The 26,275-nt window shown below is 40.5% G+C and overlaps 1 protein-coding gene across 17 annotated transcripts in view; it reads right to left on the minus strand.

The window, feature by feature from the left end:
- Positions 1-26,275, minus strand: part of LOC147114610 (focal adhesion kinase 1) — a 630,568-nt gene that overhangs the window by 305,620 nt on the left and 298,673 nt on the right. For all 17 annotated transcript variants that reach the window (XM_085992416.1, XM_085992424.1, XM_085992409.1 and 14 more), the window contains 2 exons: positions 6,572-6,651; positions 3,951-4,013 (listed from right to left, as the gene is read on the minus strand). In XM_085992416.1, the coding sequence (XP_085848542.1) occupies positions 3,951-4,013; positions 6,572-6,651 (143 nt within the window). The remainder of the gene's footprint in view (positions 1-3,950; positions 4,014-6,571; positions 6,652-26,275) is intronic.

Genomic DNA, 26,275 nt, shown 5'->3' on the forward strand with positions numbered 1-26,275 from the left:
CCTAGGCAATATTCTAGACTGCCTAATGCTTAAAAAATTATACTACCAGTTGTAGAATAATTTTATTTAGCATGGGAAAATATCTTTGAACCTTAAGTTAAATGATAGAAATTGGGGGTAGAGAGGACCAGCTCAGTCAGAAGAAGAATGAGTAGAAACCAGAAAGAATAAGAATTGAGAATGGTTATGGAAGGCACAGTGAAAGCAGCTGGAATCATACATAGTCTGGGGAAGTAATGCATATGCAACTGTGCTGCACCGAATAGATTTACAAAATAGTGTTAGCAATGAATACATAAAAAGTTCTATGACTAAGAAACATGTGGAGTAAACAACCACTGAAATAAGCAAGACTTCAGGAAATCAAAACAGCAAGTGGAGCATAACTATACTCTATCTGCACACACCACTGCAGGGACACTGTAGTTGGTCCTTTGCAAAAAGAGTGGTCACAGCATCTGTGATACTTAATACAATTTTACACTCTTGAGCTACCCAAGAAAAATCTATACTTTTGTTTACAAAAGCTGGAAATGCTCAGCTGGTCAGGCAGCATTCTGTGGAGAAACAGAAGTCTTCCAGTCAACCTTTCAGGTCTGCAATTTGGAATGGTTGATATAGCACCCAGGGTGCAGGAACTGGAGTTGTACATTCCCACCCACACTTAAACAGACATGACTGGATGCATTTCTTTGTCTGTCATTATGTTTGAAAGAGTACAGATTGAAGGAATCAACTGGATTGAAGTGGCTCGATTATGTTTTCGTTAAGTCAAATTTTTAATATTATAAATACTCCAGGAGACAAAGACAATAAGGACAAGAAAATAAAAAATATCTAGCATTGATAACATACTGTTCTTTCAACATCAACTAAATTAACACACATGTAACAAAATTCCAGTTTGTCCACCATAGTCAATATTTGTACAGTCATTAAGTTTACTCTAAGGCAGCTTGTCTGTTCAAATCTATTAAGCATAACAGGATTTCATACTGAACATGTTATCCATACCACCCTGAGGGACTGTGCAGATTCTAATTAGTGAGCATATAGAATGGCTGGTAATCTGATCTGCCTTCTAATTGACCAACTTGACCATTATTAATTAGTGAACATCCTCCTGCTGCTGACGATTTAGTTCCTAAAAGTTACTCTAGGGAAGGCAGAAGGTAGCTCATTGACCATCTGGAGAATAAAATGCAAAGCTGGACCTTACATCAGTGCAAGTCTTTCTATCTACTGAAAGGAATAAATTTAATTTTGTTCAGAAAATGAAAACTATACATGAAAGTTACTGCACTGGTGAAAATATCTAGTCAGCTGGAAATAAAGATTAATGGGAACTTCTTCATAAAGAACTGAAGTACAGGAAACTTTGTGTTATCCGGAGACTAAATGTCCGGCAAGTTCGAGCCACCGGCAAAAATCAGGAGCCATTTTGTTAGTTTTTTTTTTCTTCTCGTGGCTTTTTTTTCCCCAACAGTCAGGCTCTGCAAAGTCTCTCTGAAGCTGTTGCTAAGCGACAGAGACGCTTCCAAGGTACGGCCGACTGTTTAGAAGCTGTTGCTAAGCAAGAGTGTTTGTTGCCAGATACGGTATGTTTCAGCATTAACGCTGGTTTGTCCGGCAGTTTTGAGGGAACGGCAACAGCTCGGTCCCGTCGGTGCCGGATAGCACAAGTTTCCTGTAGTACTCAAATTTTATGAACAAGGAGGAATTGTTGCATTCTCTGGCAATTCATTTGTATAAGGTGGAATGGGATCATTCGTCAATTTATAAACTTAGTTTTCCAGAGAATATCACTATTGCAGTCTATTACAGGTTTACGGCCTGATTGTAATGCAACACAATGTCCCACTGTCCCAAAATGTTTACTGCCCACAGCTTACAAATGTCTTACACTAGTTGATAGGACTGTATAATTGTAATTACGAACAATTTTCTTTGCATCTGTATTGGACATTTGTTGGCTCATACAAAAATAAAACAAATGCAATACAGGAAACTTCGGTTTATCCGGAGGTTGTATGTCCGGAAAGCTCGATCTACCGGCAGAAATCAGGAGCCGTTTTGTTAGGTTTTTTTTCTTGAGGTTTTTTTTCTTCTCGTGGCTTTGTTTTCAACAGTCGGGCTCTGGAAAGTCTCTCTGAAGCTGTTGTTAAGCAACAGAGACGTTTCCAAGGTATGGGCCGACTGTTTACAAGCTGTTGCTAAGCAACAGTGTTTGTTGTCAGATATGGAGATGAAAACCTCCGTATGCTTCAACATTAACTTTGTATGTCCGGCAGTTTTGATAGATCAGCAACAGCTCGGTCCCGTCGGTGCCGGATATAACAAAGTTTCCTGTACATCAAAACAATCTAGATTCTTCCAGCAAGACCTGAGGTAGCAGGGAAGGTAGAATAATGCAGAACCAAGGGAAGACCATATATAGCGAAGTAAAGACCATTTGCTTCAAAAAGCAATGCTAATGACAAGTAAACGATGCGGAGTGGCAAGAATACAGCACCCACAGATTAAAACTTCATCTTCAACCAGTTAATGACAAGTACATATTATTTCAGACTCTTGTATTATAGATGCATCCACATTTGCTTTTGTACATCTCAAATGTTGCTTTCATGGTGCATCTCAGATTCACAAAGCATGTGGGCAAGTTTCCTGTTGAGATGCAGTCAAATCTCTACTGTGTAAACAGTACTTACGTCTGAACAGGAAATTCACACCCACATATGCATCCTCTATCCCAAGTTGCTCCCTTATATATGTATTGGACTCGGGAATCGGAAGTCCAATTTCAAAATTTGCAGTTAACACCAAATTGGAGAGGATTGCGACAAAATACAGGAAGACATTAATAAACTTGCAGAATGGACATGTAATTGGCAAATGAACTTCAATATAGATAATTATGAGGTGGTTCATTTTGGTAGGAAGAATAAGGAGGCGACATACTCCTTGGAGCACAAGTGTCTAAATGGGGTACAGAAGCAGAGGGATTCTGGGGGTACAGGTACACAAATCACTAAAAGTAGCAACACAGGTTTATAAGGCCATAAAAAATGCACAGGGGTTCATTTCTAGAGGGATAGAACTGAGAAGCAGAGAAGTTATGTTAAACTTGCATCGAACCTTCGTTAGACCACACTTGGAGAACTGTGAACAGTTCTGATCACCATATTATAAAAAGGATATGGAGGCATTGGTGAAGGTGCAAAAAAGATTTACTAGACCGATACCAAAATTGAGAAAGATTGCACAGGCTGGGGCTCTTTTCACTAGAAAAGACAAGACTGAGGGGTGACCTGATAGAGGTCATAAAAATTGTGAAAGAATTTGATAGGGTAGGCGTAGACAAGATGTTTCCACTTGCGGGGGAGACCAGAACTAGAGCCCGGAAATATTAAATAGTCACTAACAAATCCAATAGGCAATTCATGAGGGAGAAAGGAATAGAAGATGATGATGATGGGGTTAGATGAAGAATGGTGGGAAGAGGCTCGAGTGGAGCATAAACACCGGCATGGACCTGTTGGGCCAAATGGCCTGTTTCTGTGCTATAAATACTATGTAATAATATGTAATATAGTGCACTCCTTCTTAAGCTACACAAAAGCAAGTCTTTTTTTTTTATGTTTCAGGAACTCTGGGTCTTAAAGTCTAAAGTTGAATAGCTTGCAATCATTGGTTTAATTTTTATACCTACTAACTAAATAAGTATTTTTTTAATTAGGCTGACAGAGATTGAATTTACTGTATTTAGATCCAATTTTTCCAATTCAGATTTCCGTATAAAAATGAGGGAACCATTATCTTCCTTTATCCTTGAAATATTTTGAGACAAGTCGCAAATCAGTTACTTACACATTGAAATAAATACTAACACAATGAAATGCAACACAAAATAAAGTTAGCCCTCAGTACAGAAACATATAAAAGCTACTCACTCCAACAATTCATAATTGGACTTCTTTTCCAGAGCATTTCCCCGCATTTCCCGATAGAATCTCCTATTAAAAAAAAGCAATGAATTGTTAAATCAAACCGCCCTTGAAAGTAATATACTAATTAAACCATTGTAGGAACTGGGGTTCCTAGCCGAAGAATTGAGATCGACTCAGAAAATCAAAAACAATAAAATTTAATGAACAAACGAAGCTGTACAGGAAACTGTAGGATACAATGCAAATAGGTCTGGTCTGCTTGAAAGCCTCTCTGGAAACTGCTAGCAGGTTCCGAGCTCTACTGCTAGCAGGTTCCGAGCTCTACTGCTAGCAGGTTCCGAGCTCTGACGTCATGACGTTATCATGTTCTTCCCGCCGTTGAGAGATCACGTGACGGGCGGCATGACGTCATCACGTGGAGTACAGGAAAGAAGCCCTAGTACAGTTAACTGATACATTAAAGGTGCAGCCCCCAGCTGTACTACATTGCTGTAAAAGGAATTATATACAATTGTGCGTAATACTCTGGTGGTTCTGCCACGCCATTGTATACTTGAATCCTTATTTTGCTGACAAATCTCTCAGAACGACAGAAAAATCTGAGCTTTAGAAGAAAGTTATTTATGTGGACTGCATTACACAAATTCGGACAGAATGAACACTGAGATTGACAAATTTTTATTGTGTAAGGGTATCAAGGGATATGGAGCAAAGACGAGTAAATGGAGTTGAGGTACAGATCAGCCATGATCTAATGAAATGGTGTAACAGGCTCAAGGGGCTGAATGGCCTACTCCTGTTCCTATGTTCCTTCGGGAACCACAAAAAAGCAAAACATTAAAAAGCTAAACTCTGAAATGCTTTGTGGTGCAGTGTGTGAGTGTACTAAATGCCTTAGAGACGAATTCTTTCTCCAAGTCTCCATATACCAAGTTCCAAACTCTTGACCATCAGAAGCCAGGATAATCCATGTCATTTTGAAGTACCTCCTAAGAACTGGTTCAAAGAATGTTTAGCGAGAAATCAGGAAACTGATTTGCTTAGCTGAGTGGGCAGCAGGCAAACAGCAAGGGAACTTGAGAAGGCAGAGAAGAATAAATTACAATGATGGTGTTTTGGATAAAATTATTTTATTAAATGATACTTCACTGTGCATTCTCCTTTTTGAGTTTAAATAATAAAATGACAGCATTTGGGATCTGTGACAGATCCTCCTGAATAATTGTTTTTTCAAAACAAACTTCAATGCTATGAACACCTCCATGGCATACGGTGCACAATTCTGCTTAACCTTGTAGCGCAATTCAAGGTCAAAATGAGGTTAACAAGCTACAGGTCAATACTAATCGTTATCCAGATGTCTTATTAAACTGTTCGCGCAGATTGAAATAAGCAGCTGAAGACAGCCGGGTGATGATCAGAATCAAGTCTATTGCTAGAACGAAGTGTTTTTGCTAAGGCAGTGACATTAACTTTGTTTTGTTCCCATTTGACATCGATAAGCATGCCTATCTCATCTAAGCAACATTGCAGCCTATAATTAATACTTGCAACTGTCCACAGGTCAGAGCTGCAAGAGTCGGGTGTTTCACCCACTTCAACGCAAACTTCCACGCGTATTTTGGTTCAGGTCAAGACCTGTCTTGTGCTGGGCCATACAAAATAATCCTGCAATATTAATCTTCTCCCAGGCACAGTTCCCTGCATCATGGAAGGCAACTGAGGCTCGACTATAAGTAGCAACTAATTTCAATATCACAAAAATAAAAGTGTAAAAAGCAACAGAGTTTCCATGTCAAGGAGTAAAGGCTATACTTTCCTCTGTTATCTACTTTATATTTTATTACTTTCTTGCTAAAATTAGTGAATGAGGAAAAATAGCACCAAGATACTCCCTTTACTGGCACCAAGTATGAATGAGACATCCAGCTGGAGTAAAAATTCTGTAAAGTATCAGATAACATTTAAAACAGAGTACTTTGGGAGAAAAAAAGAACATTTTGGAAGCTTCTGACATATCCCAAAAAGGTATGCTGTGACAAAAGCTTTGATTAATACATCAGTATGCAAATAATGGATCATGAGAAGCTTCAAAAAATGCTTGGTAAAAGAATGATTTTCATGTATGCTGGTGCAATCTCATTATTTCTATTCAGAGAATAGCAATTTTAGGTCTTCCATTGTTGGTTTAAGAGAAGAGAAAAGAGTATTTTTATAGGAAAATAAAATGATAACATTATTAAAGTGTTTGGAACATTGGGCATATTGAGAACACACTTCCCTGTATTTCATCCTTAAAACCCACAGTTTGCCCTGAAGTAACAAAACGCTGAACAATGCCATATTCTATCTGTCTTAAAATGGAAGGAGAGGAGGGGGACAGAAAAAAACTAATTGGCATGTCCCAACTTAAGCTGTGTAGATTCTAACAGCCAAATCAACAATTGCAACTGAGGGACAAAACATTTAGTTTCAATTGGTTCACGTGCTGATTTGGCTTTAGCTTATTTCATTATTTTTAAATTAACATTTCTGCAATACCTAATTAAGTAACATGCCAGAATCTACCAAGTCGAAAACCTCAAGTTTACCTGTATAGACAAGTTTACACAATATAGGCTTACCTGATCTCAAGGCATCCCAGCTTCAGTGCAATATCCTGGTCCACTTGATCGGCTATGTCCATCATATAATCATTCTTGACCTAAACATGAAAATATATTTCACTAAGACCAAGCTGAGCAGAATAAGGGTATTTATTTGAGCTCCAACTAAGTTTTTTGAGGTACTCTGCAGATTAACTTTATGACCTCGAATGATGCAATCTATTTTGGATTCCTGGAGATCTGAAACTAAAAACTTATTGAATAATATAAACAAGCCAATGTGTATAATCTCACTTAGGCAATTTCAAATGGCAAAGAATGACTCCTATAAATTTCCATATGGCATGGAATTCTCATAAATCCCATACATTTTCCATTACATCTTCTTAGGAACAAGGGTAGTTTTAAATAGCAAAGTAGTTATTAAATTGTCTCATTCCTAAAATGATTAATAAAAGTTTGACAATTTTCAATTTATTTTAGAATATACTACTCCAGAACTTTTTTCAGTAATCAACAAAACTACAAAAAACAATGGGCCGGATTTTCCGACCCCCACGGGTGCGTACGCGCCCATAGGGACCGCATGAGTGCCGGTTTCAGGCATGCAAAGCGCATGAGCTGAAAACTGGCACTTGCGATCTGTCAAGAATTCTCTTGACAGATCATCCGCCTGCCCGGGAAAAGGGCCTCCGCGGGTGGAGAGCTGCGCTTTTTGCACAACTTCTGCCCGCTGAAAGCCTGTCAAATTCTTACGCCTGGTAAAAGCAGGCGTAAGGCCTACTTTTACCAACGTAAGAGTTTTTAAAAAATAGAAAAATAAAATTTGATTAATTTATAAATTAAAAATACTTTTTTAAAAAAAGTTGTGTTTATTTTTAGTCCCGTAAAAACATTTAATTTTTTTTCAAAAAATTAAATATTTAAAAAAAATATTTAATTAAATGGCATTTTAATTAATTTTAAATATGTAATTAAAAAAATATATTTAATGTTTTAGTGTGTTTTTAAATGTGATCCCCATTCATACTTTTGACAGTTCTGTCCGTACGGAAGCAAGGAAGAGCACCCAATTTGCACGGGCTGGAAGGCACATTTGTGGAGCCTGCTAGCCACATTCAACTGGAAAAATCCAGCGGGGGCTTGCCCAGGCCCATTCAGTGCAGTTCTGCCCCCTGTGCTTGGGGACTAATTTAAATGTCTTCAAAAATATTTAGCAGTCTTTGGGGGTTCAGGCTACTTCTAGGCCTGAACACCTCCCCACCCTCCCCCATCATACCCCACATCCCACTCCAGGGTGGGCCCTACTTGCCCACATCTGCAGGCTGGTAAGCCTCATTTCTCGGTGTACTGGCCTCTAGTTCAATGTTGGGTCCTAACTGCTCCACCAGTTAGACAATGGCTTCCAGTATTATCTGTAGCCAGTGGGGGAAAACCCCAATGACAGGTTAGAAATGGAAGACTGGAATTGGGGCATAGGGTTGGAGCTAGGGTGGGCTAAAGCCATGGATGGATTTTAGGATGATCACAAGATTTTGAAGTCAATGAGTTGAGAAACTTGGAGCCAATGTTGATTGGTGAGGACACAGATGAATAATGTGTTGGAGGTGGTGGTGGAGGGGGGGAGCTGGGTAGTGTTAGAAATTAGGGGTACCTAAAATGTACATGGTTATGCAAATAAAATAGCGACATGAATAATACTGTGTTTAAATGATTGTATTAGAGCTCAAGACAAGGGATTAATGTATAAGTTGTGTTTTACTGGAACTGCTTAAGTTTCATTTTCCTGGAAAACTTGTGAAGATGCTATAAAATTCTACACAGTGGAGGTCACGTGTGACCTTGCTTCACAGGCTAGCTGTCTGCTGTTTGTGCGCTAGAAAGGTTACTGACTGTATCTTTAGTTTGGCCAACCAAGGCCCAACGCTTATGTTTCTTCCATTACCGCTAATGACCATATTATAATGCTAAGTTAGGATTTTGACTTTGTTTTACAAAGCTGCTTGCTAAGATGCGTTAAGTTAACCAGTGTGCGAGAATAGAATAGAGAGTATCTTTAGGAATTTAATGATTCATTTCATGGTACAATAGTCTGATAATGAAATGAAATAGTTAGTTTGTACGACTAGCTGCATGAACATAAATAACTGATAACAAGCAGTTCCAACAATGGAGCCTCTGACTGGAGGAGCCTGGTATGTCTGAGTTGCTGATTCTAACCTGGGGAAGACAGGACCGGATGAGATAAGGGGAAAACAGTCCACAACAGGCTGTAAGGCCGCGATTGGCTAGGTACAGAAACCATGTGTAATGGCTAAAAGGACCCCTGACAGGTGGAAGGTAACAGGAGGGTTGGCCCTTTTTCTATGATTTAAACAAAGAACTCGACATACCATTGGGCACCTTGTTTTAAGGGAAATCTCTAAAGATTAAATGGTCTTATCAATATTCTACCCCAGGTCCACCCCTAAAAAAGGGTATAAAAGAAAGACCTGAGGGTAGATCAATGCGGACTTCAATCTAACACTCTTGGGCAGTTCAGAAAGGGTTCCCGAGAGTGGATCTCTGTGGACTTTGGTCGAACACTCTTGGGTAGTTCAGGAAGGGAGAGGAAGAGGAGCTGTTCATGCACACCAGCCGTATGTCCGATCAGGGTCGTACTCGCTACTTGTCACGGTCGTATGTTTTTGCTGTATAACTAGTGTGTTATATTCCATCTTAAATGCCGATTAAACACAATAGACCCACCATATTGGTTTGCACGCGATCCTGATTATTTGAAAGACCAGAGATAAGTTAATCTCAACAGTAGGCTAGCGAGGAGAGCATTGGAGAAATTGAGCTTTGAAGTGAGAAAGTTATAGATGGTGATTTCAGTGGCGATGGATACGGTAGAGAAAAAGACAGGAAAGGTTCTGGAGATCAAAATAAGCAGTCCATCTGCAGTGCATCAGATGTAGGGTCATACAGGACAGAGAATGCGCACCTTTCCAAATGCAGTAGTACAAAAACATTCTTGCTTTATATTTGCAATAGTATAGCAGTTCAGGTACTTGGGAGCACATTAAAATATTTATATTGATCAGATTCTTAAAGTTTGTGACGTTGAAGTTTTAAACTGGCTTTTTAAGATCAGCAACGAACAGGTTAGCATTTGTAAAGATGAGCTTTGTATTGTGTGCAAAGCTGTCACGCTGTTGTTTGAAGGAAACTACCTATTGTACACTTAATGAGTTTTCACAGGAGCAAATAACGGGACTAAAGTGTAATTGACAGCACTTGGCTCAAACCATATTTCCCACAAACTGAATTACTAATTATGGTTGGCTCATCAGAGAGCACAGGCCAGAAGGCAAGATATTCAGCCACAAGGATAATGGAATCAGAAAAAAAGAGAACTGAAAGGCAAAGCAACTGAAACCACTTTCATATTTCCTAGCCACCAAATATCAAATAGAAACCTGGGAATGTTTTTGTAGCAGGATCTAAAAGGGGGCATTGTAAATTTATTGTGATATAAATTACATGATTAACATTGAAACACAGGGTAAATAGTTCAATAACTGAAACCTTTGTACAAAAAGAGTCTGAAAACTATATATTTGATCTGGATTACAAATGTTAAGCTAAAGTTGCATTTATGATCCACAGAGCAGGGTTTCAAATTAACTCTGAAGTCCACTGGGAGATTTTCCTTGGTCTGCGCCCAGACATATTAGATTTCCTGTGTACAGTGAATATTAGAAATCAGGCACATCTTGAAGGGTTCTGCCCAATTTAAATTAATGGAAGAAAAATTGGGTGGGTTTCTTTACAGGTATGCCCTCGGATTCACCCGATTTTCTCTGCGCTGAAGCAATCCAGTGCAGACCCTGGAAAATGTCTCCTTCTATGTCTCATGAGGCAAAGTAAACACGTTTTATCAACAGTACTTTTTATTATTCATGTGTTAATTTTGGTTTAGTTACTAGATTGCTATTAACATAATTATTTTTTAAATTTATTATCCTATATGTTGAGTATCTCTCACAAAAGGATAATGCTCTGTTCAAAGTGGAAGAGTGCTCTTCTAGTCTTAAGCTGGCAGTTTTAAGTGAGGTGCTTGAAGTGCACTTCTAAAGCACAGCTACACGGCACAATTTACACCAGCGCAGTAAAACACCCAGTCTCTCAAAAAAAGGACACACCCATTTGAGACGAAGTATTCTTCGATCACCACAGGTAAGGAATAAACACTGCAACATTTTTTGGTCATCCTTTTAATAACATTAAGAGCACAAGACCAGCAGAGGAAGCACAAGACAAATCAGGAAAAAAAATCTGTGGTCACTAGCAATGTCAGCCGTTTCTGGCATATGTGTGACCTTATGGGCATCTAAAGAGGAAACCATTCTTCTCCCACTTTATTGAATAAAAATGTGCTCGTTAATGGTCATATCATCAAGTTTTTGTACTTTTAATGCATTCATTCGGCCTGCGTTTGTGTTTTGTGTGCCCATTATTTATTTATAGAACATAAATATTACAGGTTACCAAAGTTAGCATGTGTTATTTCTGTTAATATTTAAGCACAGAGTGTTTATTTCTTTTCCCCTTAACCCCTTGTAAATAAGAGGGATTTCATGTTCAAAATTCCTGAGATCAGAGGGAAATGTTAAATAAGCTAATGTTTTAAAAGCTTTGGTGCACTATGCAACTTATATTAAGTAAAATTAAAAATGGTCTCCTTAAAATCAATTAAAAATCAAAACATTGGAAAAATCCCGACAGACAATTAATTACCAAGCAAATCAATTGAGCAAACTTCACTCTGACAAAGAAGAAAATATATTACAAATAAATACACTGAATACTGCCATAACACTATTTTTCAAAACCTATATAACCCTAACAAAAAGTGTGGATGGAACAGGAGAAAATGAATGAGATGTTATACCTTTTGGTTTCTCCTCCCCACAACTAAAATGCAATAAATCTTCCACTTTCCACAACATCTCAAATACTGCTGTGTTTTTCTGTTAACTCCATTGACCTCAACATGGAAGGCCAATTTTCTTTTATCTGTGCTAGTTTAATCCCAATATTGTGTATTTGCACAGAGATTATAATGAGGAATCAATCAGTTAATTTTAAAAATAAATGTTACAATTAAGTGATTTAAAAATTGACTGCAATGAAATCAGCAGCGAGTACAGAAATCCAAAAGCAAAATTTAGCATGTTTACATGTAAACCATCACATTTTAAAGGCAAATTTCAAAATTGGGATCAAGCCCAATAAAATTGTCCTTTCTGGAATACTGCACTTCTGGTAGGATGCATACTGCCACTTCTCCCTGTTTCGTGCAGGAACCACTGCAGCAGCTCTCTATACCAACGAGCAGCATTATGGTAGAGTTCCTCTGCAGTTGCCTAAATAAAGGTTCCATGGGATAAAAGATGCCGAGGACGCAGCTAATCAAAAGTGTCAACCCCTTTTTGCATTATACTTTGTGAAAGCAGCTGCAAGCATTTGTTTATTTCAAATTGTTTTGCTAATTAAACACAAAGCTCTATTGATTAGATCAATATTGCATTTGATTTTTGACTCCAAAAAGTACTTAACTGCTCCCAGCTGATTTCTCCCCTCTCTAACCAAAGGACAATGGGACCAGTTTTAGGCATCATTAGCCCAGCTGAGAAAGTTAATTCAGCACAGATGAGGGATTGAACCTTGGCCCTTCCTTGTCTGTGTGGTTCAGAATCAATGTGAAGAGGGTTGACGGTGGAAAGAGAGTTTTATACGCATGTTCAAATTGTTGTACAAGTGTTTTCCAGCAATTACAGGAAACTCTATTATCCGGCACCAACGGGACCGGCGTGGTGCCGGTTTATCAAAAAGTCCGGATTACAGAGAGGTATAGTTAAAACGTACGAGAGCGCCGTACACAGCAACAAATCCAGGCTCCCCTGTTGCTTAGCAACATGTGCAGGAACTCCGGCCACAGACCAAGCGTCCCTGTTGCTTAGCAACAAGTGCACGAACCCCAGTTACACAGCCACAGATCCAGGAACTGCCACTAATATGAAGTAAAACTTACCCGAACCTACTCCTGAATTTTGCCGGTTAACAGAGGTTTCTGGTTATTTAGGTGCCGGTTAAAAGAGAGTTTCCTGTATGTATTTTATCCAAGACAATTGTAAGAGGATTTTGAATATTTGATTTATGAAATTAGAAGTCTATAGTTAAAGATTGACCAACGGGGACTCTGATTCACGTGAACACTGCACACGGAGTAAAACAGTATACTCTGTGCTAATTCTGTGTTTGAATGGATCTTTCTATCAGGATGACTGTGGTGACAAAGGTCAATTTCCTTTTTATTAAGGACTACACGGGTAACTATTCAAACATGATACGGTGAGTTTGCCTGATGGTAAACATTCAGGGTGGCTGGAGTTGGAGTTCCTTAAGAACTTATCTTACGCTCTTATAAGGCTCGAAATACACTCTCCTTGCATTTCTACCTGACCTACATTACAACAATGGCTGCATTTCAAAAGTACTTTATTGCTGTGAAGTGCTTTGGGATATTATGAGGACTTTAAAGGAGCTCTATAAATGCATGTTCTTGTTTTTCTTCTTACTTTCCTATAATCCCTTGATTAAGAATGACTTGACACGTTCTGTGGCGGCCCCCTCATGGCAGGATCTTCATTTTATTATAATGCATAGATCAATAATTATCCACAATTGTGTGGTCAGTAGTCAACTGTGTGAGGAATGTATATGAAGTAGGGTTTATTAAATCATCCTAACAGATGAGTCAGCATTCAAGCTGCTCCAAAAGTAATTTTATATGTTCTTATTTCTTAGAGGGGGTATTAAAGAACCACTTTCAGGATGTTTGGCAGCCTTTAGATCCCTTGGACCTCGAGAACTTTATCCAGCAAGAAACCAACAGACCGCACTTTGTGGCCAAATCTTCAAAGGTATTCAACAACCTGAAGACAGTATAATTTACACAAGGCAGAAGCACAGGCAAGTAGCTTACACATTTCAACTGGTCAACAATTTTGTCCAATGCATTCTTGGCATCTAGCAATATATGGATGAGGCGAATTCAGTTAAAGGTTTTCCACAAATTCCATTATACTGTACACCACAAAAAATGGCTAACTGGCTACTTGTTGGAGAGAAGGTATTGTTGCTGTGATTGAGAAGAGGGTACATTTCGTCACTTATTGTGGCACTATCCCAAAATCTTCCCCCTCTGGAGGCTGTGCTGGATGCCGTGGACAGGGCAGGGATACAGCTGTTGTTGATGCTCCTAAACTGTGTTAGTCGAGACTTATGTCAAAGATGAAAGCTCCAGTGTTCACATAGAATGATTCGATCAGCACTACTCGCAGCAGAGGTTTTGGAGAAGTTGCAAAGAATACTACTTGCAAAGATCAGAAGTTACAATCCTCCAAGTCCAAGTTCAGCCTAATATTATCTCTAATTTTTCTTCTTGTAGCTTAAATTTGAGCATGTATTCCACCAAATCATCTAAGCATCAAATAGAAAGTCTCTTGTGTTGTATTCAATTTTAAACAATAAAAGCAGATTGACTAAAAAAACTAATTTTTATTACAATCAGGTAACATTCATTTGTGGACTACCTGAGCTAAATTATGATACACTAAATATGACATAGTTTAGCTGCCTTGTTAGAAACTAGGGGTGCCTAAAAATATATATGGCTACATGAATAATAGTGTTTAAATGATTGTATGTTTCTACTTGAAACAAGGGGTTAATGTATACGTTTTTGTTTTCCTGGAGGCCTGTATTAGACTTTGAGACAAAATGTTTTCAGTTAGTTAGATTGTTTGTAAGTTAGGGTTTTGACTTTGTTAATATATCTTTAATTTGGCCAATGAAGGCCCAACCTATGTTTCTTCCATTATTACTAATAACCATATTATAATGCGGTGGTAGAATTTGGAGTTTGTTTAACAGAACTAATTGTGAAGATAATTAAAAGTTAAGTAGTATTGAAAGACATAGAATAAAAGGAACTTAGGGGAGTTAAGGTATGCATCTCAGGATGGAGCAGGTTGCTACATGAAAGCGAGGTAACGACCGGCTGAAGTGGGACAGCTCTGGCTTGGGCCTTATGATTGAAAGGGGACAAGGCCAATTGTACCAGGGAGGACAGGGACCAGGGGGATAGGATGAATTCCAATGGAGGAACCTTCAAAATGTAAAAACAAGAAAGATAAATTGGCTGAGATCATGAGACCCCTTTGAGGGAGGGCTTTCATCCAAGAATTGAGACAAAGAACTTGATGCTCCATTGGGTACTGAGGTTTTGGGGGAATCTCTATAGGTTAACTGGTCGTCAATAATTTGGCCTCAGGCCCAGCCCTAAAAAGAGAATAAAAGTAACACCCTGAGGGCTTGCCCACTCAGACGGTGGAGGGGAGAGCTGAACAAAAGTTGGGCTGGTCGAGCGCTCTTTCGAGTGTGATCCCATGCTCACCAACTCGGAGGTTCTGGACGAGAAGAGAGGCCGCAAGCCAGAGAACTGTTCACGCAGGTCAGCCATCTGTCCGATCGGGTCCGGTATCAGCCACTTGTCACGGTCATATGTTTTTGCTGTATAACTAGTGTGTTATATTCCGTCCTAAACTCCGATTAAACACAATATATCCACCATATTGGTTTACACTCGACCCTGTTTACCAGAGATACGCGAATCTCTACAAAGTGGTGAGCCGAGCCAGGAGTGCAAAAGGGTTGTTGTGGTCAAAGCGAGTTGAGGACAGGTTCGGTCTATAAGGGTACTAGGGGTTGTTAGCGGGTTGTAAAGCAAGAAAGGAAATGGCGGATGCGTATTTTAGAGAAAAGGTTGCCAACAGTCTCTTGGATAAGTTAGGGGCCCCAAGCGGTAAACGAAATAGTGCAGGGTGATGAGAAGTGCAAGAAGAGTTACTCTGAGATTTGGGGCGAGATAGCGTCCCAGGTGGGTGCGAAGAAATGTAAATTTAAAGAAGCCAGAAATAGGCTGGCTTACGTGGCGAAGTTGTACTCCTGAAAGAGAAAAATGCACAACTTGAAAGAGAATTACAAGACTGGCAAGGTCAGCACGTAAGCCAGCCTATTTCTGGCTTCTTTAACTTTACATTTCTTCGCCCCAAATCTCAGTAACTCTTCTTGCTCTTCTCATCACCCTGCACTATTTTGATTACCAAGCCTTGGCTGATGAAGCACGATTTGCCTCAAGACGCCACCATCAGGTGTATGAGGATAACAAAGCTTTAAAAATTAAAAAATGAATCCCTAATTTCACAACTTGAGGACGCATGGGGGGATTTGAGAGAATTACTTGAAAAAACCCCTCTGGTGAGCACTGACCATACTCACTGCGAATTGAAAATTATGGAATTGGAGACAAACGGCCATCAGTCGCCTTAAACCAGGGGATCCCAGTATTAACTGAGGCAATCCAACAAGAAAAGCCCAATGCAATAATAACCCCATCTGCCAAAATAGTCCCTCACCCTCTGCGCCTCTGCCTCCCTATCCAGGACAAATGCCCCAATAGAAAACAAGCAGGTTAATACAGTCACTACTACCACCCAATTTGGTGACCCTACACCCTCGGATGATGAATTCAATAATGATACCTCCTCTGTAGCCTACAACCTGCCCCCAAATGAGGAAGTAAGTACAGTACTACTACCAGTGGAAGTTCGACCCCGGCGGAGTGCAAAGCACTAGCCTAGAATTGGGGCCAATAAACTGGGGGACGAACCCAGTCGTCCTAACAAGTGATTGGGGTACGTTTCGTCGCTGTCACCCTGAGTTCAAGTGGACGAACTTAAAACAAGTTCTGTTATCATGCATCTCAAAAGGAATTCAAGTCATCACTCTCACGGGAAATCTATGATAAAAACAAGGGGTGGTGGGATGTCATGGATTCAGTTTGTTTCCGTTTGGGCATGGACTCAGTTAATTTCACCCGCATGGCTGGGGGTGCCCGGCAAGAGGCTAATGAACATCCCGTGGCCTTTGCAAATCGACTATGATTTCTATGACCAGTCCTAGAAAAACCATAATGGTCAAGGGTTTTGGGACACTGAGGGATTTCAGCGGACAGCGCAGCCCCTTTCAATTTGAAACCTGTCTTGTATCTTGGAACTACTTAAGAGTATATCTCTCAAAATCTCACTTGTGGCCATATTTATCCACAAAACTGGCTTTTATGTTCATCTGTTGACACACAGCATGGCAAAATGATGGAAACCACAGAACAGAACTAAACAACTGTGTATTTTGAAGGAGGAGAATATCCAAATAAAAACTGCATTTAAAATTTGGATATGACTTTCCTTAAACGTTTGAAAATCATTACACTCGATGGTCTGGCAGCTTTGCTCTCAAGGATAACTGAGTGCAAATGTCAGTTTAGACTGTGTTTCCACTCTCCTAGCTGAGAGGTCAATGGTACAATCACCAAGGAAACAATTCTGGATAACAAACTAGTTTTCAAACATAAATGGACAGCGACGCAACAAATCTTCCTGATCATTCAGGTGCATGAACATGCAGGTAGGATAAAGAATTTAGATTTCTTTAAGCTGTTGAATTTGACTGTAAAAACACATTGCTCAAGATATTTCTGAATAACAACTGCACAAGAGCTGAAGAGGATGATGTACTCATCAGTAGCAACATCAGTGACTACATTTCGTTTTAATATTTATAGCTAAGGCAAGTGATTTGTTGCAGCAAATTACATTACTGCTCAAAAACCGTCATATTCACTGCTCTCAGAACTGGTTATGTAAAGCCGTAGTACTTGGACAACAAATTGCACGACATATGTGAAGTGCAGATATTCTCAGGATTTGTCCCGTCGCACCAATTCAATTGTCTTATTTATAGCCGTTACATTTTGAGTTGTAAAATTTAAAGAATGAAGTGGTATGTTACATTGGGAGAGACTTGGCAATATTTTAACATCTTATATATTTTGATGTACACCTGTCAACTGCCAAGAAAATAATTCTTGTACAATAATTCGGTATATACAACAATGAAAGCAACTGTAGTAAAATTACAACAGCATCAAATACAAGAGGTTTGTGCAACGACACATGTGAACTGCCACCAATGCTCAATGTACAAAAATTACATTTTCCATAAAAACCTAAATATGAGAATTCCTTTCCCTCAAGGTGCCATTTAGCAAGCTTTCAAGTGATGGTTTTCGTCAGTCTGACTAAATGCCTTGATGCTGGTTTTATCTGGTGATTTGTTGTCGAAGTGACAGGGTCACAGTGACAGTCAAATTGAACAATTTTGCTAAGTAATCAGACTAGCACAATTAGCAGTATGATAAAGCCACTGATGCTGCCAGAGCTGAAGAAAACTCCATGTAAATTTATTAATATACATCAATAAAGCCAGTATCAAAGATATTGAGGCTCTGGAAAGGGTGCCGCGGAGGGCTACAAGATTAATACCTAGTTTGAAACATCTTAAGAGTCACCAGATAGACTGAAAGAGTCTGTGTAATTTAGAAAAGCATAGACTCAAGGGCGATTTGATCAAAATTCATAAAAACATGAAGGGACTAGATTATATTTATGCTCGAATGCCTAAAAGGGTCAGAGAAGAATTTTCCAGATTTTCCTGACCTGATTGGCCTGTGTTTTTATCTGGCTCTTTACCTCTCAGTAGATTACATGGCTCCGGGCAGGTGGGAATTGTCTGAATTGTGATGCACCAAGCATCACAACAATATGCGACAGGCTGGGTGGACCAGTATGTTCGTAAAGCAGGGTCAAGATAATTAAATACGAGGACAGAACAATCAAGTTATACATACAGTTGTTATTGCACATACACAAGCACAATAAACTCAAGGATAATCTCTCAGAAACCACTAGAATGAAAGAACTTGCATTTATATATAAAAATATTCACTTCATTTCAGGAATAAGAAGTTATGCAATTCCCAATCCCACAGCTCTTCTCACATATCACTGAAGCAAACCTAATGTCCAATACAAATCCTCAAATTATTGTTCCTGTTGAATCTGCAACGTTAATAAATGCCTACGCTGTTTTCTTTACTCATAACAATAACAACTTGCATTTATATACCTTAAATGTAGGAAAATGTCCCAAGGTGCTTCACAGGAGCGCAATCAGATAAAAAGTGACATGGAGCCAAAGGGGACGACATTAGGACAGGTGACTAAAAGCTTGGTCGAAGAGGTAGGTTTTAATTGGTGTCTTGAAGGAGAGTGAGGTGGAGAGAATGAGATGTTTATGAAGGGAATTCCAGAGCTTGGGGCCAAGACTGAAGGCACGGCCGCCAATGGTGGGACGAAGAGAGTCAGGAATGCACAAAAGTTCACAGTTGGAGGAATGCAGTGACCTTGGAGGGTTGTAGGAGGTAATGGAGATAAGGAAGGGTGAGGCCGTACAGGAATCTGAGCATGAGGAGGAGAATTTTTAAATCACGACTTTTGCCAACAACCAAAATTTAAGATAATCTGGTCAATTTATTTAATTGCTGTTTGTGGGAGCTTGCTATGCGCAAATTAGCTGCCATGTTTCCTAGTGACTACACTCCAAAAGTAATTCATTGTCTGTGAAGTGCTTTGGGACATTGAGGTTGCAAAAGGTGCAACATAAATGCAAGTCTTTCTTTCTACATGATGTCAATGCATTGTCAACCCAGGAAATGATCTGAGAAACAGTACTCGACTTATAAACATATTCCAACAGACAGTCCAGGGACGCTATTGTTATATCCCTCAGTCACACTATTGTGCATTTAGATATAGGGAAGTGTAAGGCAACTCGCATAAAACTAAGATAATTCAACTACTTATGAGAGCAACTGGCATCATTGGAACCAAGAACATATCTATGGCAGACCCAAATTTGTAACAGCAAGGATTGAGCATAATTCTGTCACTCAATTTTTCAACTTCATGGTTTTGACTGTCGATATAAAATTTTAGTTGATCATAGGACAGCGTGGCAGAGAAATTTTGCATGAGAGACAAAATGTGTGCTTAAACATACTGCTTCTATTATATTACTAGCAGATAACCAGTTACGTTTCCTTAGCGAATCAGATAATGCTATTTTATACAGTCCATGTTATACCATGCAATGCTTCTTTGGTGAAGCTGTGTCCTTTTAAAACCACAGTTGAATTACTATTATGTAAACACTAAGTGCATTGATCAGTTGAATTGTTTTTGAAGCTGAATGACACAAACCTAGCTTTCTTGGCCTTTTTTCTAAAAAGGTGTTTATTGTAAAGTCATTCATAAGTTAGATGTTCTAGCTCCTGCATCTATGACAGCAATTCACACTTCACAACAAAGACTAAGTTCACTGGGAGGTTAGAGATTCTAGCTCCTGTGTCAAATGAATGCTTTTTAATGAGGCACTTTATGTGTGATGGAGAAATGTGGCAGACAGGAACTAACCTGTTAGACTTCGCTTTTTTAATAACTGATGTGATATAGAAGGTAGAGGAACGTGATCTCCTGTGATATTGCTCATGGCAAATTATTTGATACACTGTTTGCTAAGGACAGGAGAGTTACAGCATTCAATGCAAAATGTATTATTCCACTGTTACGGTGCAGCTACATATCTTAAGGCCATAAAGTCTAATTGTTAGGTAAACAAAGCCTCACATCAATCAGAGTTTAATTACTTGGCAAGTGAAATGTGCAAGGCGAGGTAAGTCTTAGTTTAATTGCTCTTCAAGCTACAAGTCAGAAGTCCGGATGAAATGCTCTTTTTTTAAAAAAAAGTGTAATTGTTAAGGTTATTTTTAAGTCATATGCTACCGACATGGTCTCCTGTGTGAATATTAAGGTATCTTCTGCTGATGGGAGCTTCTCTACATTACAAATGACTAGCTTTCATTATTTTTGAAAACAAAGTTTGTTCGAAGAAACATACCTATGAGCAAGAAATTTGCCTATAATTAAGTGACAAAAAATATTATATTAAAGGAAATGTCATGTGACAGGCAGGACCTGAAGACACGAATATATTTATTTTTGATTGAATGCATCATTACAGTTCCACAGCAGGCTAGTAAGTTGCACTTAGCTAGCTCAGCAACCAGTGATTTTTTTATTTGTTCAATTCGGAAGGAGTTACGGATTTAAAAAATGAATTTTATTCAATTCTATACCAACAAACAGAGGGGGGGTTCTGATTGAATAATCTGATTGAATGGCCGTACAGCTCGAGGGATTGAATGGTCTACTCATGTTCCTACATTGCTACTTATGAAAATTAAGGGGCCATAATTGGCTGCAGCGGGGCGTGCCCGGTTACTTAGACTTTCCTGTACCCTGCAGCTCACACATTTTTTGCCCTGTAAGTAGCTGGAAGTGCGAGCTGAGAAAGGACAAGGACAACAAGTCATCCATGACCTTGGTGAACGAAGGGTCCAACAGGATATCTCCTTAAAAAACAAGGCGGCCTCCACCCACCTCACCCAATCTGCCACAAAAATGCTCAGACATGCTTTTGGCATCTCCTACCACAATTATTCCAACGCTCTCCTGCCCAACCTCCCATCTTGCAACCTCCATCAACTTCAGCTCATCCAAAACTGTGCTGCACACATCCAATCCTGCTGGGCCATTACCCCTCTCCTCGCTGACCGTGTTACATAGAATACACAGCACAGAAACAAGCCATTCGGCCGAACCAGTCTGTGCAGGTGTTTATACTCCACGAGTCTCCTCCCATTCCATCCACCTCAGCTCAGCCTTTCAGCATATTTCTCTATTCCCTTTTCTCTCACGTACTCATCTTGGTTCCTTTTGAAAGTATCTTGAGCGATTTGCCTCAATCGCTTCCTGTGGTAGTGAGTTCCACATTCTAACATCTCTGAGTAAAGAAATGTCTCCTTATCTCCCTATTGGATTTATTAGTATTTAACTTGTATTGCTGGCCCCTAGTTTTGGATTCTCCAACAAGTGGAAACATTCTTTCCACATCTACCTTGTCCAACCCATTCATAATTTTAAAGACCTCCATCAGGTCAAATCTAAGCCTTCACTTTTCGAAAGAAAACAGCCCCAGCTTATTCAATCTTTCCCGATAGCTGTAATCTTCAGTTCTGGTACCATCCCGGTAAATCTTTTTTGCATTTTCTCCAGTGCTTTTATGTCCTTGTTATAGCACCGTGTACAGTACTCCAAGTGCGGCCTGACCAGGGTCCGATACAGGTTTAGGATAACTTCACTATTTCTGAATTCTATACACCTAGAAATAAATCTCAGTGCTTTGTTAGCATTTTTAATTGATTTGCTGACTGGCAATGTTGCTTTCAATGATTTGTTCACCTGTATCCCTAGATCCCTTTGCCCTTCTATCCCATTCAATTTCTTATTTTCTAAGATGCAGGTGATGCTTCTGTTTTTCTACCAAAGTGCATCACCTCACATTTATCTCTGTTAAAGTTCATTTGCAACTGAACTGCCCACTCTGCAAGTTTTCCAATGTCGACTTGTGTTATGTTGCATTCTTCCTCAGTGTTAGCTATAACCCCAGTTTGATATCATCTGCAAATTTTGATATTAAGTTACTTATGCCTAAATCCAAATCATGAATGTAAATTATGACTAACAGTGGTCCCAGCACTGATCCTTGTGGAACACCGCTTTCTACCTTCCTCCAATTTCAATAATTACCCTTTACCCCTGCTCTCTGCTTTCTATTTTTTTAAGCCAATTGCAATAGATTCAGAACAGATCTAGCAGCTCTAAACTGGCATCAATGAGGCGCTGTGGGCCATCAGCAACAGCAGAATTGTATTCCACCACAATCTGTAACCTCATGGCCCGGCATATCCCTCCCTCCATCATTACCATCAAGCCAGGGGACCAACTTTGGTTCAATGAGTGTAGAAGAGCATGCCAGGAGCAGCACCAAGCGTACCTAAATATGCAGTGCCAACCTGGGGAAGCTGCAACACAGAACTACATGCATGCTAAAAAAGAGAAGCAGCATGCGATAGGCAGAGCTAAAAGATCCCACAATCAACGGATCAGATCAAAGCTCTGCAGTCCTGCCACATCCAGTCGTGAATGGTGGTAGACCATTAAACAACTAATGGGAGGAGGAGGCTCCATGAATATCCCCATCCTCAATGATGGTGAAGCCCAGCACATGAGTGTAAAAGACAAAGCTGAAGAGTTTGCAACCATCTTCAGCCAGAACTGCCCAGTGGATGATCCATATCGGCCTCCGAGGTCCCCACCACCCACAGCCCCAGGACATCGCTGCAGGAGTTCCTCAGGGCAGTGTCCTAGGCCCAACCATCATCAGCTGCTTCATCAATGACCTTCCCTCCATCATAAGGTCAGAAGTAGGGATGTTCGCTGATGACTGCACAGTCTTCAGCAAATTCGATTCACTCCACATGATATTAAGAGACAGTTGAAACGTACTGGATACGGCAAAGTCTGTGGGCCCCGACAAAATCCCAGCTGTCATGCTGAAGACTTGTGCTCCAGAACTAGCCACGCCTCTTGTTAATGTTGTTCTGGTACAGCTATAACACTGGCATCTATCCGACAATGTGCAAAAACTGCCCAGGTATGTCCTGTCCATAAAAAGCAGGACAATTCCAATCCGGCCAATTACCGTCCCATCAGTCTACCCTCACTCATCAGCAAAGTGATGGAAGGTGTCAAGCTGCACTTACTCACCAATAACCTGCTCACTGATGCCCAGTCTGGGTTCCGCCAGGACCACTCGGCTCCAAACCTCATTGCAGCCTTGGTCTAAACATGTTAAAGAGCTGATTTCCAGAGGTGAGGTGAGAGTGACTGCCCTTGACGTCAAGGCAGCATTTGACAGAGTGTAGCATCAAGGAGCCCTCGTAAAACTGAAGTCAATGGGAATCGGGGGGGGGGGGGGGGGGGGGGGGGAAACTCTCCACTGGCTGAGGTCATACCTAGCACAAAGGAAGATGGTTGTGGTGGTTGAAGGTTAATCATCACAGCCCCAGGACATCGCTGCAGGAGTTCCTCAGGGCAGTGTCCTAGGCCCAACCATCTTCAGCTGCTTCATCAATGACCTTCCCTCCATCATAAGGTCAGAAGTAGGGATGTTCGCTGATGACTGCACAGTGTTCACTGCCGCATGCATCAAGACCTGGACGAAATTCAGGCTTGGGCTGATAAGTGGCAGGTAACATTTGCACCACACAAGTGCCAGGCAATGACTATCTCCAACAAGTGAGCGTCTAACCACTACCCCATGACATTCAACAGCATTACCATCGCCGAATCTCCCCCCATCAATATCCTGGGGGTCACCATTGACCAGAAACTGAACTGGACCAGCCACATAAATACTCTGGCAACAAGAGCAGATCAGAGGCTGGGTATTCTGCGGCTAGTGTCTCACCTCCTGACTCCGCAAAGCCTTTCCACCATCTACAAGGCACAAGTCAGGAGTGTGATGATTTACTCTCCACTTGCCTGGATGAGTGCAGCTCCAACAACACTCAAGAAGCTCAACACCATCCAAGACAAAGCAGCCAGCTTAATTGGCACCCCATCCACCACCTTAAACATTCACTCCCTCCACCACCGGTGTATCAAGGCTGTAGTGTACACCATCTACAAAATTTCTGTAGCAACTCGCCAAGGCTTCTTCAGCAGCATCTGCCAAACCCGCGACCTCTACCACCTAGAAAGACATGGGCAGCAGGTGCATGCGAACAACTTCACCTCCAAGTCACACAGCATCCTGACTTGGAAGTATATCGCCCTTCCTTCATAGTCACTGGGTCAAAATCCTGGAATCCCTACCTAACAGCACTGTGGGAGTAGCTTCACCAGGGAGTAGCAGCGGTTCAAGGCGGCGGCTCACCACCACCTTCTCTAGGGCAATTAGGGATGGGCAATAAATGCAGGCCTTGCCAGCAATGCCCCCATCCCATGAACGAATAAAAAGAAAAATATTTAGTATCTCATAATTTAGCTCAGGTAGTCCACAAATGAATGTTACTTGATTGTAGTAAAAATCAGTTTTTTTTAGTTAATCTGCTTTTATTGTTTAAAACTGAATACAACACAAGATTTGATGCTTAGATGATTTGGTGGAATACATGCTCAAATTTAAGCTACAAGAAGAAAAATTAGAGATAATATTAGGCTGAACTTGGATTTGGAGGATTGTAACTTCTGATCTTTGCAAGTACAGGTCGACTATCCTTTATCCGAAAACCTCGGGACCAGCCGTGTTTCGGTTTTCGGATTTCAGAAGGTATTTTATAAGACTGGGAAATTTGTCGGGGGTCGGGGTCGGCGGGGGTCGGGTCGACGGGGGGGTCGGGGTCGTGCGCACGACTTACGCTGAACGAAAAAACTTTTGGTTTTCAGAGGATTTCGGTTTTCGGAAGTGCGGATAAAGGATACACTATCCCTTATCCGAAAGGGTGGGGGTCGGGGGAGAAAAGAATATCGGACAGGCCGCTGTAGCTATCGGACGGGCCACTGTATTGTTGGGTTCACTCTCCCGGTATACCTCCTTCACACTGCCCGGCTCGGCCTGCAATCTCCTACCCAGGAGGGAACTCTGTGACCCTCTGCCCTGCTCAGCGTAAGTCGTGCGCCACTCTGGTCATGTCGTGCGCACGACTTACGCTGAACGAAAAAACTTTCGGTTTTTAAAGAGGGTTTCGGTTTTCGGAAGTTCGGAAAAAGGATAGTCTACCTGTAGTATTCTTTGCAACTTCTCCAAAACCTCTTTGCTGCGAGTAGTGCTGATCGAATCATTCTATGTGAACTCTGGAGCTTTCATCTTTGACATAAGTCTCGACTAACACAGTTTAGGAGCATCAACAACAGCTATATCCCTGCCCTGTCCACGGCATCCATCACAGCCTCCAGAGGGGGAAGATTTTGGGATAGTGCCACAATAAGTGACTAAATGTACCCTCTTCTCAATCACAGCAACAATACCTTCTCTCCAACAAGTAGCCAGTTAGCCATTTTTTGTGGTGTATAATGGAATTTGTGGAAAACCTTTAACTGAATCAGCCTCATCCATATATTGCTAGATGCCAAGAATGCATTGGACAAAATTGTTGACCAGTTGAAATGTGTAAGTTACTTGGCTGTGCTTCTGCCTTGCCAGCGACACCCACATCCCATGAAAGAATTTTTAAAAATTGCTGTCCATTCAGCTCTTTGTCCTCTGACTCCATATGCCCTAACCTTTGTAATGAGATCCTGGTACCCACAGCACCTCAAATTTACAATTCTCAACCTTGTATATAAATCCATCCATGGCCTCACCATCTCTGTAACCTCCTCCAGTCCAACAGACATGCCCCACCCCTACACCAAAATGTTTGATTTCTCAGACATCAACATCTTGTGCATTCCTCCCTTCCTTCACTACACACTGGTGGCCATGCCTTCTGCCACCTAGGTCCCACTCTCTAATTCCCTCACCTCCCTTTCTTCTTTAAAACACAGCTCTTTGGCCAAGTTTTTGGTCACCACTCCTAATCTTCCTTTCTTCAGCTTGGTGACATTTATTTCCTTCATGTCTCTGTAACGCACATTTGAACACTTTTCTATTTGAATGATGCCCATTACTTTTGTTGTCAGGCCCAAGTTACATAACTGGTTATGTGGTGGTTTATGTATTTTTTTGCCAGTTGACTGCTAATTT

The sequence above is a fragment of the Somniosus microcephalus genome, chromosome 7 (assembly GCF_052327205.1).
Source record: "Somniosus microcephalus isolate GS21.2 chromosome 7, FLI_Smic_1.0, whole genome shotgun sequence".
NCBI classification, from domain to species: domain Eukaryota; kingdom Metazoa; phylum Chordata; class Chondrichthyes; order Squaliformes; family Somniosidae; genus Somniosus; species Somniosus microcephalus.